The sequence below is a fragment of the Nerophis ophidion genome, linkage group LG04, assembly GCF_033978795.1.
Source record: "Nerophis ophidion isolate RoL-2023_Sa linkage group LG04, RoL_Noph_v1.0, whole genome shotgun sequence".
NCBI classification, from domain to species: domain Eukaryota; kingdom Metazoa; phylum Chordata; class Actinopteri; order Syngnathiformes; family Syngnathidae; genus Nerophis; species Nerophis ophidion.
The window spans coordinates 8,422,829-8,436,987 of NC_084614.1; the positions used below are offsets into that span (position 1 = coordinate 8,422,829).

Genomic DNA, 14,159 nt, shown 5'->3' on the forward strand with positions numbered 1-14,159 from the left:
ATAATGTGGCAGACCACATAAAATAACATGGTGGGCCATAGAAAATAATGTGGCAGACCACATAAAATAATATGGTGGGCAATAGAAAATAATGTGGAAGACCACAGAAAATAACATGGTGGGCCATAGAAAATAATGTGGCAGACCACATAAAATAACATGGTGGGCCATAGAAAATAGTGTGACAGACCACAGAAAATAACATGGTGGGCCATAGAAAATAATGTGGCAGACCACATAAAATAACATGGTGAGCAATAGAAAATAATGTGGAAGACCACAGAAAATAATATGGTGGGCCATAGAAAATAATGTGACAGACCACAGAAAATAACATGGTGGGCCATAGAAAATAATGTGGCAGACCACATAAAATAACATGGTGGGCCATAGAAAATAATGTGGCAGACCACATAAAATAACATGGTGGGCAATAGAAAATAATGTGGAAGACCACAGAAAATAACATGGTGGGCCATAGAAAATAATGTGACAGACCACAGAAAATAACATGGTGGGCCATAGAAAATAATGTGGCAGACCACATAAAATAACATGGTGAGCAATAGAAAATAATGTGGAAGACCACAGAAAATAACATGGTGGGCCATAGAAAATAATGTGACAAACCACAGAAAATAACATGGTGGGCCATAGAAAATAATGTGGCAGACCACATAAAATAACATGGTGGGCCATAGAAAATAATGTGGCAGACCACATAAAATAACATGGTGGGCCATAGAAAATAATGTGGCAGACCACATAAAATAACATGGTGGGCCATAGAAAATAATGTGGCAGACCACATAAAATAACATGGTGGGCCATAGAAAATAATGTGGCAGACCACATAAAATAACATGGTGGGCCATTGAAAATAATGTGGCAGACCACATAAAATAACATGGTGGGCAATAGAAAATAATGTGGCAGACCACATAAAATAACATGGTGGGCCATAGAAAATAATGTGGCAGACCACATAAAATAACATGGTGGGCCATAGAAAATAATGTGGCAGACCACATAAAATAACATGGTGGGCCATAGAAAATAATGTGGAAGACCACATAAAATAACATGGTGGGCAATAGAAAATAATGTGGCAGACCACATAAAATAACATGGTGGGCCATAGAAAATAATGTGGCAGACCACATAAAATAACATGGTGGGCAATAGAAAATAATGTGGAAGACCACAGAAAATAACATGGTGGGCCATAGAAAATAATGTGACAGACCACAGAAAATAACATGGTGGGCCATAGAAAATAGTGTGGCAGACCACATAAAATAACATGGTGAGCAATAGAAAATAATGTGGAAGACCACAGAAAATAACATGGTGGGCCATAGAAAATAATGTGACAGACCACATAAAATAACATGGTGGGCCATAGAAAATAATGTGGCAGACCACATAAAATAACATGGTGGGCCATAGAAAATAATGTGGAAGACCACATAAAATAACATGGTGGGCAATAGAAAATAATGTGGCAGACCACATAAAATAACATGGTGGGCCATAGAAAATAATGTGGCAGACCACATAAAATAACATGGTGGGCAATAGAAAATAATGTGGCAGACCACATAAAATAACATGGTGGGCCATAGAAAATAATGTGGCAGACCACATAAAATAACATGGTGGGCCATAGAAAATAATGTGACAGACCACAGAAAATAACATGGTGGGCCATAGAAAATAATGTGGCAGACCACATAAAATAACATGGTGAGCAATAGAAAATAATGTGGAAGACCACAGAAAATAACATGGTGGGCCATAGAAAATAATGTGACAGACCACAGAAAATAACATGGTGGGCCATAGAAAATAATGTGGCAGACCACATAAAATAACATGGTGGGCAATAGAAAATAATGTGGAAGACCACAGAAAATAACATGGTGGGCCATAGAAAATAATGTGGCAGACCACATAAAATAACATGGTGGGCCATAGAAACTAATGTGGCAGACCACATAAAATAACATGGTGGGCCATAGAAAATAATGTGGCAGACCACATAAAATAACATGGTGGGCCATAGAAAATAATGTGGCAGACCACATAAAATAACATGGTGGGCCATAGAAAATAATGTGGCAGACCACATAAAATAACATGGTGGGCAATAGAAAATAATGTGACAGACCACATAAAATAACATGGTGGGCCATAGAAAATAATGTGGCAGACCACATAAAATAACATGGTGGGCCATAGAAAATAGTGTGGCAGACCACATAAAATAACATGGTGGGCAATAGAAAATAATGTGGCAGACCACAGAAAATAACATGGTGGGCAATAGAAAATAATGTGGCAGACCACATAAAATAACATGGTGGGCCATTGAAAATAATGTGGCAGACCACATAGAGCAGGGGTGTCCAAACTTTTTCCACTGAGGGCCGCACACTGAAAAATCAAAGCAAGCGGGGGCCATTTTGATATGTTTTTATTTCCAAAACCAATATACCGTATTTAATTAATTAATTCAAAACCTCTTCTGACTCCTGCGCTTACCAAAGGCATGTGGTAAAAGTAAGCATGCGCTAATTATTTTGAAACCTCTTCTCACTACGACACTTACCAAAGGCATGCAGTAAAAATTTGAGTGTGATGTAAGCTTGGACCTTAAACCCTACTGAATAGCTCTTAATCTTCTTCCCTTTGTGCGATTTCAAATTACCGGTATTGAAATCCGCCTCCTCCATTGTGAAAATGATGACGTGACGAGTTTGACCCGGCGGTAATTCAAGGCAGGCACATACTATATACCCTGCGGCAATTCAAGGATATACGGTATGTGTAAAAATATACATTTAGGCCTCCACTCAGGCTTGATCCCAGGGACCCCAAAAAGGATTTTGGCCCAAAAAACATTTAAAATGTGTCATTATTTTGTATTATTGTTATTCAAGGTTTAAATCTCTAGATCAGGGGTCGGGAACCTTTTTGGCAGAGAGAGCCGTGAAAGCCAAATATTTCAAAATGTGAGAGCCATATAATCTTTTTTTTAACACTGAATACAACTAAATGCGTGCATTTTTAAGACCAACATTTTTACAGTATAATAAGTCTCTTATTCTTTCTAAAAATGGTAAAAAAAAAAAAGGTAAATGGTTGTACTTGTATAGCACTTTTCTAACCCTTTTTAAGGAGCCCAAAGCGCTTTGACACTATTTCCACATTCACCCATTCACACACACATTTACACAGTGATGGAGGGAGCTGCCATGCAAGGCGCTAACCAGGACCCCATCATGAGCAAGGGTGAAATGTCTTGCTCAAGGACACAACGGACATGACGAAGATGGTAGAAGGTGGGGATTGAACCAGTAACCCTCAGATTGCTGGCACGGCCACTCTCCCAACTTCGCCACGCTGTCCCCAACATAATAACATTGTTATTCTAAAGCTAACCAATAATAAATATGGTACTTCTTACAATTCAAGCGACTTCTTCAACAGGTGCGGTAGAAAATGGATGGTTCAATCCGATCCAATCCACTTTATTTATATAGCACATTTAAACAACAACAACGTTTCCAAAGAACTGCACAACCGTGTTAAAAACAATTGTAAAAAAAATAAATAGATAAATAAAATAAAATAAAATATATATATATATATTATGCTCCACCAATGACTGAATAAAAACAAAAAATAAAACCAATAAAAACAAATATGATTAAAAACAATTTTAAAGGGTAAAATCAATTAAAACAGTAAAATAGAAATCAAAGTGCATAAAAAACACAGAGGACAACAGAGGAGCACACAACTCACGTAGTGTTAAAAACCAAAGAATAAAAGTGGGTCTTAAGACGAGACTTAAAAGAGTCCACTGTGGAAGCAGTTTGAACATGGAGCGGCAGAGTGTTCCAGAGCTTAGGGCCGACCACAGAGAAGGCCCTGTCTCCCCTGGTCTTAAGTCTGGTCTTGGGCACCACGAGCTGGAACTGGCTCTCGGACTTCAGAGCGCGCGCAGGAATGTAAATTTGGATGAGGTCCGAGATATATTGAGGTGCCAGTCCATGTAAAGATTTAAAAACAAACAGCAATGTTTTAAAATCAATTCTAAAATGAACAGGGAGCCAGTGCAAACTCTGAAGAATTGGGGTTATATGCTGGCTGGTTGGACAAAAATGCATGAGAACGTTATTTTTAACCGGCGGGATTATTAATTATTTATCGTGTTAAGCAATGTCAGCTAAGATTTATCTGAGAGCCAGACTCAGTCATCAAAAGAGCCACATCTGGCCCTAGAGCCATAGGTTCCCTACCCCTACTCTAGATTAACATTAGGTCTATTTGTCAATATAACATTTTTAAAGATTTAAGTTATATGCCCTTTTTGTCAAAGAAAACCCTGTTTTGTTATGGAAAAAAACCACAAAATATGCAATAGTTTCCCCCAATAGAATCTTCTTTTCTTAGTTTATTTCGAACATGACATACCTACAACATTATACATCAGGCAATTTCATCATTTCACAATACATCATGTCATTATTAACATACTGAGATGAAAAATATCTTATTATCAATAAGGTTGAAAGTGTTTCTCATAATTCGTCTTCTTCGTACTTTGTAAGCATCCTCTCAAAATGGATCATATCAGTACAATGTTTCACTTCTTTACTTAATCCATTCCATCATTTAATTCCACATACTGATATGCTAAAGGTTTCAAGTGTTGTACGAGCATACAAATGTTTTGAATTAGGTTATATTTCTCCTCTTTAGTTGAGAAGAATTATTATACATTCTTTGGTAGCCGCAGGTTAGAATTTGCTTTGTACATCATTTTAGCTGTTTGAAATTTTACCAAATCACCGAACTTTAATATTTTTGACTCAATAAATAAAGTGTTTGTATGTTCTTTGTATCCAACATTATGTATTATTTTAATTGATCTTTTTTGTAACACAGTTAACGAATGTCGCGCACATTTGTAGTTGTCTCCCCATATTTCTGCACAGTAACTCTAGCGAGCAGTAGAGAATATAAAGTGATTTTTGGACCAGGACATATTTTGCTTTATTCATTATTGAAATGTTTTTTGCCACCTTATGTTGTATGTTTTGTTTCTGACTTTTCCAGTTCATTTTATCATCTATTAATACTACCAAAAATCTGGTTTCTTTTATCCTTTCAATATCTACTACGTCTATTTGTATTCGTGTCCGTAGCTATTTTCTACTGTTACCAAATATCATTATTTTAGTTTTACTGAGATTCAAAGATAGTCTGTTTCTATCAAACCATTTTTTAAATTTGTTAATTTCTTCCGTTATTATTTGTATGATCTTCTGTGTGTTCTCTCCTGAACAGAAAGCAGTTGTGTTGTCAGCAAATAAAACTAACTTCAAGTCCTTTGTAACTTTACAAATGTCGTTTATATAAAGATGAAACAATCTTGGTCCCAGTATTGATCCCTGGGGTACACCACAAGATATATCCAACAGTGTTGACATATTTTCACCATTCTTCACATATTGCTTCCTGTTGGTTAAATAGCTTCTTACCCAGTTCAATACCAAACCTCTGATGCCATATCATTCTAGTTTTTCTATTAAAATATCCTGATTAATTGTGTCAAATGCTTTTGTTAAATCCATGAATACTGCGGCTGCACATTCTTTAATTTTAAAGTGGAATATTTGAGATTACGGAAAAATTTGATCCTTAAAAAATATCAACACATAACACCATTGATTTCAATTTGTTAATATTTTTTTTAGCAATGACAAAAAAAAAAAAAATCGCAGTAAAATTATTGGGGATCCAAAAGGGTTCTACTCATTAAAAAAAAAATTATTTTTAAAAAAATTCTTTTTTACTGTTTACTTTAAACACAATCATCTTGACATCAACTTCAGATCCATCTGTCAATTATAACTTTTATTGTTGTTTATGGTTTTTGTTTGTTCTTTTCTGTTTTGTTTGCGCCTTTCTGTTGTGACTCAAAGTGCTTATATATATATATATATATATATATATATATATATATACAGTATATATATATATATATACAGTATATATATATATATATATATATATATATATACATATATGCTTATATATATATATACAGTATATATATATATATATATATATATACATAAATACTCATATATACTCATATATATACATATATACTCATATATACATATATACTCATATATATACATACATATATATATATACATACATATATATGTATATATATATATATATATTTAATATATATATACATATATTCACATACATAAACATACATATATATATGTATATAGATACACACATATATGTGTGTGTCCGCCCTGAGATCGGTAGGTCGTGAGTTCAAACCCCGGCCGAGTCATACCAAAGACTATAAAAATGGGAGCCATTACCTCCCTGCTTGGCACTCAGCATTAAGGGTTGGAACTGGGGGTTTAATCACCAAAAATAATTCCTGGGCGCGGCACTGCTGCTGCCCACTGCTCCCCCCACGTCCCAGGGGGTGAACAAAGGGATGGGTCCAATGCAGAGGACAAATTTGCAATGGATTTAAGTAGGTGTAATATAGATTATTTTTCAGTTCAGTGAGAAGGACTGTGTGACATGTTTGTTGAGTGGTGAAATTGTTTTTTCCTTTGTTATGACTAGGGAAGGTGGTTTGGTTTGGGTCATATAAGTGAATGCTGTGCTTGCTTGTTAAACCTGTGCTGCAGTTTGGACTCGATGTCTTAAATGGACTCACGCTTTTCCTTTCTCCAGAGCCATGACTTCAGACTTCTGCGATTCCAATTTGGTGTAGTCGCCAACGTAGTACGGCTGGTAAGCCACTTGGACCTGAAGGAGAGTTAGTGAAACATGTTTTGTGACATTTAGACATCGGGAGGAGTCATTTGAAGTCCTCATGCCTTGTCTTCCGGGCGACTGGAGTTGCTGAAGTACAGCTGGCATTTATCGTCGCAGTTGAGGTAAATGGTGTAGTTGCCGCTGGCCGGCGGCACGAAGAAGCCTCTGGTTCTGGTGCTCAAGTCGTGCAGCTCATGGGGGAAGTTGTGCGGCATGGAGTCTATCCACTGCCTCCAGTACCCCTCTTTGCTCTCGTTGTAGCTCTGGATGTCGCTCAGGTCTCCAGACCTGGTGTTGTTCCACAGCTCCATCTTGAGGCCTCGGCCACCTGGTTCCAAAAAGACAGCGGCCATTTTCGTGAGAAATGCTTTCTAATATGGATTATTTATTATGAACCGAGGATGTCGGTTTGGCTTGTGCAGCCCTTTGAGACAGTCGTTGTCAAGGCTGTATAAATAAACTTTGATTGATTGATTCGGCCCACTCACAATGAAAATAACAACCACAATTAAAGCTGCAAGCAGCGATGTATGGGACCGACTTTGGCTGGTGTTTCCTGCCTTTACCCATTCAACATATCTTTACCTGCACATTACCTACCTTCCCTGCATCCTGGGATCACACTGGTGCTTCTTTCTTTCACCCATACACGCTGGTGCTTCCTGCCATCACCCAGAGCAATTAGAAAAACTCTTTGCACAACTTTTAATCAGAAGGGTTCAATCTCTTTCCTGTGCGAGTTTGAAGCCGACACAATAAACGCGCTCAGAGGAGATAATGTTTGAAAAAAGGTGACAGTTTTTTTTATAAAACTCTTGTTTTGAAGGGAAAATTGCCAACTTCCTGTTGATTTTTGCTGAAGGATGTCAATTAATGAAATGTAGGTCTAAGTGAGACCTACATAGAGGTTTTTGTTTCATGTCTCTATGACATTCCTACCGGAAGTTACAAGCCGTTTTGTCTGTGTTTTCTTCCTAGGAGCAGTTTGGTCTGTGTTTTATTCCTAGGGGGCGCTAGAGCGCAATTTTAAGTATTGGGGTTTGTTTTTTTTATTAGCTCGCAATTTTCGCCAGTCCTGATGTGTGTGTCCAGTTTGGTGAGTTTTGAAGCATTTTAAGGGGGTCAAATTACATCTCAAAGAGGCGAAAAATTACATTATTTAGGAAACTTTTGTTTTGAAGGGGTGTTTGTCAACTTCCTGTTAATTTTTTCTGAAGGATGTTAGTATATGAAATGTAGGTCTAAGTCAGACCTACTTAGAGGTCTTTGTTTCATGTGTCTAAGACATTCCTAACGGAAGTTACAAGCCGTTTTGTCTGTGTTTTTTCCTAAGGGGCGCTAAAGCGCAATTTTAAGTTTTGGGGTTTGGTTTTTTTATTAGATGGCAATTTTCATTAGTCCTGATTTGTGTGTCAAATTTGGTGAGTTTTGAAGCATGTTAAGGGGGTCAAATAACAGCTCAAAGAGGCGGCGGTAAAATAACAATACAACCTTAGAAATATAATAGAGTCCTCTGTCCCAAAGGGACATTAGGTCCTTAAAAGTCTCACTTTTTTAAGGACCCGTGCCACCTTCTAGAAATACTATTACAAAAATCATAAAGAAGTTGATCAAAAGAGGCTGTTTTTATTATTAAAACTGTCATTTCGCAAAAATAATAATGAATCAAAATCAATGTTGTGAATTATTGCCCCGTTGAAAGCTCCAATTATTCCACATTTTGTGTGTTTGTCATAAAAAATAGTGTTCTATTACAAACAGGACATTAAAAAAATAAAACTAAAACAAATAATAAAAACCTACAATGGCCGGATAAATCTGAATTTGATCTAAACCTGGTATCTTGTCGAGTAGTATTTTAATAGATTTTTATTTTAAAAATCCGGCTGTTTGATTGGTGCTTATTCATCGCCATCTTGTGGACAATGTAAGTGACTCAGGCCAGACCACGAAGGCTACTTTCTAAGGAGTACATGCACAGACTTTATTGATACAACCCAATGCAAACCACCTTCCCTAGTCATGGCGTGGTAAAAAAAATCAACCAACACAAAAAATTCAGCCCACATGGTCGCACAAAACACAACCTGCCCACTGAACTTTGTGGATATTATTAAAAAAACTGCCTAACACCGTAAAAAAAAAAATCAAAATGCATTGCAAGGCTAAGTGGGAGAAACGCAAAAAAATAACTCTGCCGCATTTTAGCTGCTTGATATTTCTGATTGATTACAAAACTTTAAGGTTTTCACGCAAGTAAAAAATGTAGGAGTCTAACTTTCACATACTTTTAATATCCAATTATAATAATTAAAATGTATATCCATTATATTATTATAATATGGCCACATATATAGGCTATATAAATACACATATACACATTTATATAAATGTGTATACATATGTATACACACACACATATGCATATATACACATTATATATACACATATACATACATATATGTATATATACATACCTATGTATACATATATATGTATTTATACATACTTATGTATACATATATATGTATACATACTTTTGTATACATATATATGTATATATACACACCTATGTATACATATACATGTATATATACATACCTATGTATACATATGTATGTATTTATACATACTTATGTATACATATATATGTATATATACATACCTATGTATACATATATATACATACTTTTGTATACATATATATGTATATATACATATTTATGTCTACATAGATATGTATATATACACACCTATGTATACATATATATGTATATATACATACCTATGTATACATATATATATATACATACTTATGTATACATATATATACATACTTTTGTATACATATATATGTATATATACATACCTATGTATACATATATATATACATACTTATGTATACATATATATGTATATATACATACCTATGTATACATATATATACATACTTTTGTATACATATATATGTATATATACACACCTATGTATACATAGGTATGTATATATACATACCTATGTATACATATATATACATACTTATGTATACATGTATATGTATATATACATACCTACAGTATGTATACATATATATACATACTTTTGTATACATATATATATGTATATATACACACCTATGTACACACACACACACACACACACACACACACACACACACACACACACACACACACACACACACACACACACACACACACATATATATAAAGAATTGGACGACTTATTTTTAAAAAATTTAATTTTTATCTTTGGGCCCCTTTTGGATGCCCGATAATTTTTTTAAACTGTCATTGCTCAAAAACTAATAATGAATGAAAATCCAAGATGTTATGTTTTCCAATGACTTCTATTTAGAAATTTTTTTGTGGGGGGGGGAATGTTAAATATTTTGTGTTTTTGCCTTAAAAAACTGTTTTCTTTAACAAAAAGGGCATAAAACTTTTTTATTTTTCATTAAAATTGACATTGACAGATGGATCTGAAGTTGAATGAAGGGATTAAAGCGTTGAAAAAATATTAATATGTGACCTATTTTTAATTTTTTATGATTGAGACCCTTCTGTGTCCCCGGGACCAAACTTGGAGGAAGCCCTAAAGGCTGAAAAAAAAATATATATACAGTATATATTGTGTATTGGTTCTGGAAAAGTTCAAAATGGTCCCCGCATGCTTTCATTTTTCAGTCTGTGGCCCTCAGTGGAAAAAGTTTGGACACCCCTGAGCTTGTGTATGTGCTCGTATTTTGTGGGTGAGGGTCTTTCTTTTCAAAATAATTTGTGGCCCTTTCAGAGATCACATTGAGGTCCCCTTAAACCAGGGGTCACCAACGTGGGGGCCCGTAAGGACCAGATGAGTCGCCCGCTGGCCTGTTCTAAAAATAGCTCAAATAGCAGCACTTACCAGTGAGCTGCTTCTATTTTTTTAATTGTATTTATTTACTAGCAAGCTGGTCCCGCTTTGCCCGACATTTTTAATTCTAAGAGAGACAAAACTCAAATAGAATTTGAAAATCCAAGAAAATATTTTAAAGACTTGGTCTTCACTTGTTTGAATAAATTCATTTATTTTTTTTACTTTGCTTCTTATAACTTTCAGAAAGACAATTTTAGAGAAAAAATACAACCTTAAAAAAGATTTTAGGATTTTTAAACACATATACCTTTTTAACTTTTAAATTCCTTCCTTTTCTTTCCTGACAATTTAAATCAATGTTTAAGTAAATGTTTTTTCTTTTTATTGTAAAGAATAATAAATACATTTCAATTTAGTTCTTCATTCTAGCTTCTGTTTTTTGACGGAGAATATTTGTGAAATATTTCTTCAAACTTATGATTAAAACTCCCAAAAATTATTCTGGCAAATTTAGAAAATCTGTAGAATCAAATTTAAATCTTATTTCAAAGTCTTTTGAATTTCTTTTAAAATATTTGTTCTGGAGAATCTAGAAGAAATATTGATTTGTCTTTGTTAGGAATATAGCTTGGTCCAATTTGTTATATATTCTAACAAAGTGCAGATTGGATTTTAACCTATTTAAAACATGTCATCAAATTTTTTTAAATCAATCTTAATCAGGAAAAATGACTAATGATTTTCCATAAAAATGTTTTTATTTTTTTTTAAAAGATTCGAATTAGCTAGTTTTTCTCTTCTTTTTTTCGGTTGAATTTTGAATTTTAAAGAGTCGAAATTGAAGATAAACTATGTTTCAAAATTTAATTTTCTTTTTTTTTCCTATTTTCTCCTCTTTTAAATCGTTCAATTACATTTTTTTTTCATCATTTATTCTCTACAAAAAACCTTCCGTAAAAGGAAAAAAAATGTACCACGGAATGACGGACAGAAATACCCATTTTTGTATATATTTACAGATTTATTTATTAAAGGTTAATTGAGCAAATTGGCTATTTCTGGCAATTTATTGAAGTGTGTATCAAACTGGTAGCCCTTGGCATGAATCAGTACCCAAGAAGTAGCTCTTGCTTTCAAAAAGGTTGGTGACCCCTTTCTTAAAACATTCACATCTAGCACAATGAGATGTACGTATGAGATAAAATCTGGTAGGACACACAAGAGATATAAAAAGTGAGGAGAGATATAACCAGTCACAGGGTGTTCCTTTGAAATGGTGCATATTTTCACGTCTCGGTCTCTGGTGCGTACAAGTGGAAGACCTGGAGATAAGCGGCACATCAAAGTCCTCACCTGGATAGATTGTTGTGTTGCGCTCGTCGTCCGTCATCCGCCGCTCGGCCGTCACGCACGTGATCTCGCTGTCGCGCACGCTCTGGATTTCACACGGCAGTCCTGCAACCAATCACAGGTTAGCGTTGTTGTTCGCCTTGGAAGAGACAATACATCAGCCTCCTTCAAAACAATCAGTTTTCCCCGAGCCGCCGTTTATAATCTACTTCGCTGCTGGCAAATATGCACAATTTTCAGTACCAAACAATCGGTTTGGTAAGGGTTTACTGAAATTTACAGTAATGCACTGTAAAAATGGTAAAAAAAAAAACTGTCTGCTCAGTCACCAGAAACCTTCCGTAAAAATAGCAGTGGTACGGTTTTCTATTCACAGTAATGCACTGTGAAAACAATGGCTATAAGTTGTTTTGGTTAAAAACAACAACAGTTCAATGAATAGAATTTTACAGTAAGAATAATGGTGTTACCGTGTTTCAGTTTACAGTACTGCACTGTAAAAGTAACAAACGGCAAATAAAACCTGGCAGCACATTTTCAGAAATTTTACAGTAAAAATAACAGCAACAATGTTGTCATGTTGCAGAACAATGTTGTCATGTTGCAGGACAATGTTGTCATGTTGCAGAACAATGTTGTCATGTTGCACAACAATGTTGTCATGTTGCAGAACAATGTTGTCATGTTGCAGAGCTATGTTGTCATGTTGCACAGTGTTGTCATGTTGCAGAACAATGTTGTCATGTTGCAGGACGATGTTGTCATGTTTCAGAACAATGTTGTCATGTTGCAGAACAATGTTGTCATGTTGCACAACAATGTTGTCATGTTGCAGAACAATGTTGTCATGTTGCAGGACGATGTTGTCATGTTTCAGAACAATGTTGTCATGTTGCAGAACAATGTTGTCATGTTGCACAACAATGTTGTCATGTTGCAGAACAATGTTGTCATGTTGCAGGACAATGTTGTCATGTTGCAGGACAATGTTGTCATGTTGCAGGACAATGTTGTCATGTTGCAGGACAATGTTGTCATGTTGCAGGACAATGTTGTCATGTTGCACAACAGTGTTGTCATGTTGCAGGACAATGTTGTCATGTTGCAGGACGATGTTGTCATGTTTCAGAACAATGTTGTCATGTTGCACAACAATGTTGTCATGTTGCAGGACAATGTTGTCATGTTGCAGAACAATGTTGTCATGTTGCACAACAATGTTGTCATGTTGCAGAACAATATTGTCATGTTGCAGAACAATGTTGTCATGTTGCAGAACAATGTTGTCATATTGCAGGACATTGTTGTCATGTTGCAGAACAATGTTGTCATGTTGCAGAACAATGTTGTCATGTTGCAGAACAATGTTGTCATGTTGCAGGACATTGTTGTCATGTTGCAGAACAATGTTGTCATGTTGCAGAACAATGTTGTCATGTTGCAGAACAATATTGTCATGTTGCAAAACAATGTTGTCATGTTGCAGAACAATGTTGTCATGTTGCAGAACAATGTCGTTATGTTGCAGAACAATGTTGTCATGTTGCAGAACAATGTTGTCATGTTGCACAACAATGTTGTCATGTTGCAGAACAATGTTGTCATGTTGCATAACCATGTTGTCATGTTGCAGAACAATGTTGTCATGTTGCAGAACTATGTTGTCATGTTGCAGAACAATGTTGTCATGTTGCAGAACAATGTTGTCATGTTGCACAACAATGTTGTCATGTTGCACAACAATGTTGTCATGTTGCATAACCATGTTGTAGAACAATGTTGTCATGTTGCAGAACAATGTTGTCATGTTGCAGAACAATGTCGTTATGTTGCAGAACAATGTTGTCATGTTGCAGGACAATGTTGTCATGTTGCAGAACAATGTTGTCATGTTGCAGGACAATGTTGTCATGTTGCAGGACAATGTTGTCATGTTGCACAACAATGTTGTCATGTTGCAGAAAAATGTTGTCATGTTGCAGAACAATGTTGTCATGTTGCAGAACAATGTTGTCATGTTGCAGAACAATGTTGTCATGTTGCACAACAATGTTGTCATGTTG

General features: G+C 35.3%; 2 protein-coding genes across 2 annotated transcripts in view; both read right to left on the minus strand.

Annotated features, from left to right (window-relative positions):
* Positions 1-6,896, minus strand: part of LOC133550852 (fibrocystin-L-like) — an 80,907-nt gene extending 74,011 nt beyond the window's left edge. Inside the window, exon 1 of the mRNA XM_061896938.1 lies at positions 6,773-6,896. Within this exon, the coding sequence (XP_061752922.1) occupies positions 6,773-6,795 (23 nt within the window). The 5' untranslated portion in view covers positions 6,796-6,896. The remainder of the gene's footprint in view (positions 1-6,772) is intronic.
* LOC133550853 (fibrocystin-L-like) overlaps positions 6,373-14,159 on the minus strand; it is a 24,642-nt gene continuing 16,855 nt past the window's right edge. The window contains exons 12-13 of the mRNA XM_061896939.1: positions 12,100-12,201; positions 6,373-7,201 (exon numbers count right to left, since the gene is read on the minus strand). Coding sequence (XP_061752923.1) covers positions 6,930-7,201; positions 12,100-12,201 — 374 coding nt within the window. The 3' untranslated portion in view covers positions 6,373-6,929. The remainder of the gene's footprint in view (positions 7,202-12,099; positions 12,202-14,159) is intronic.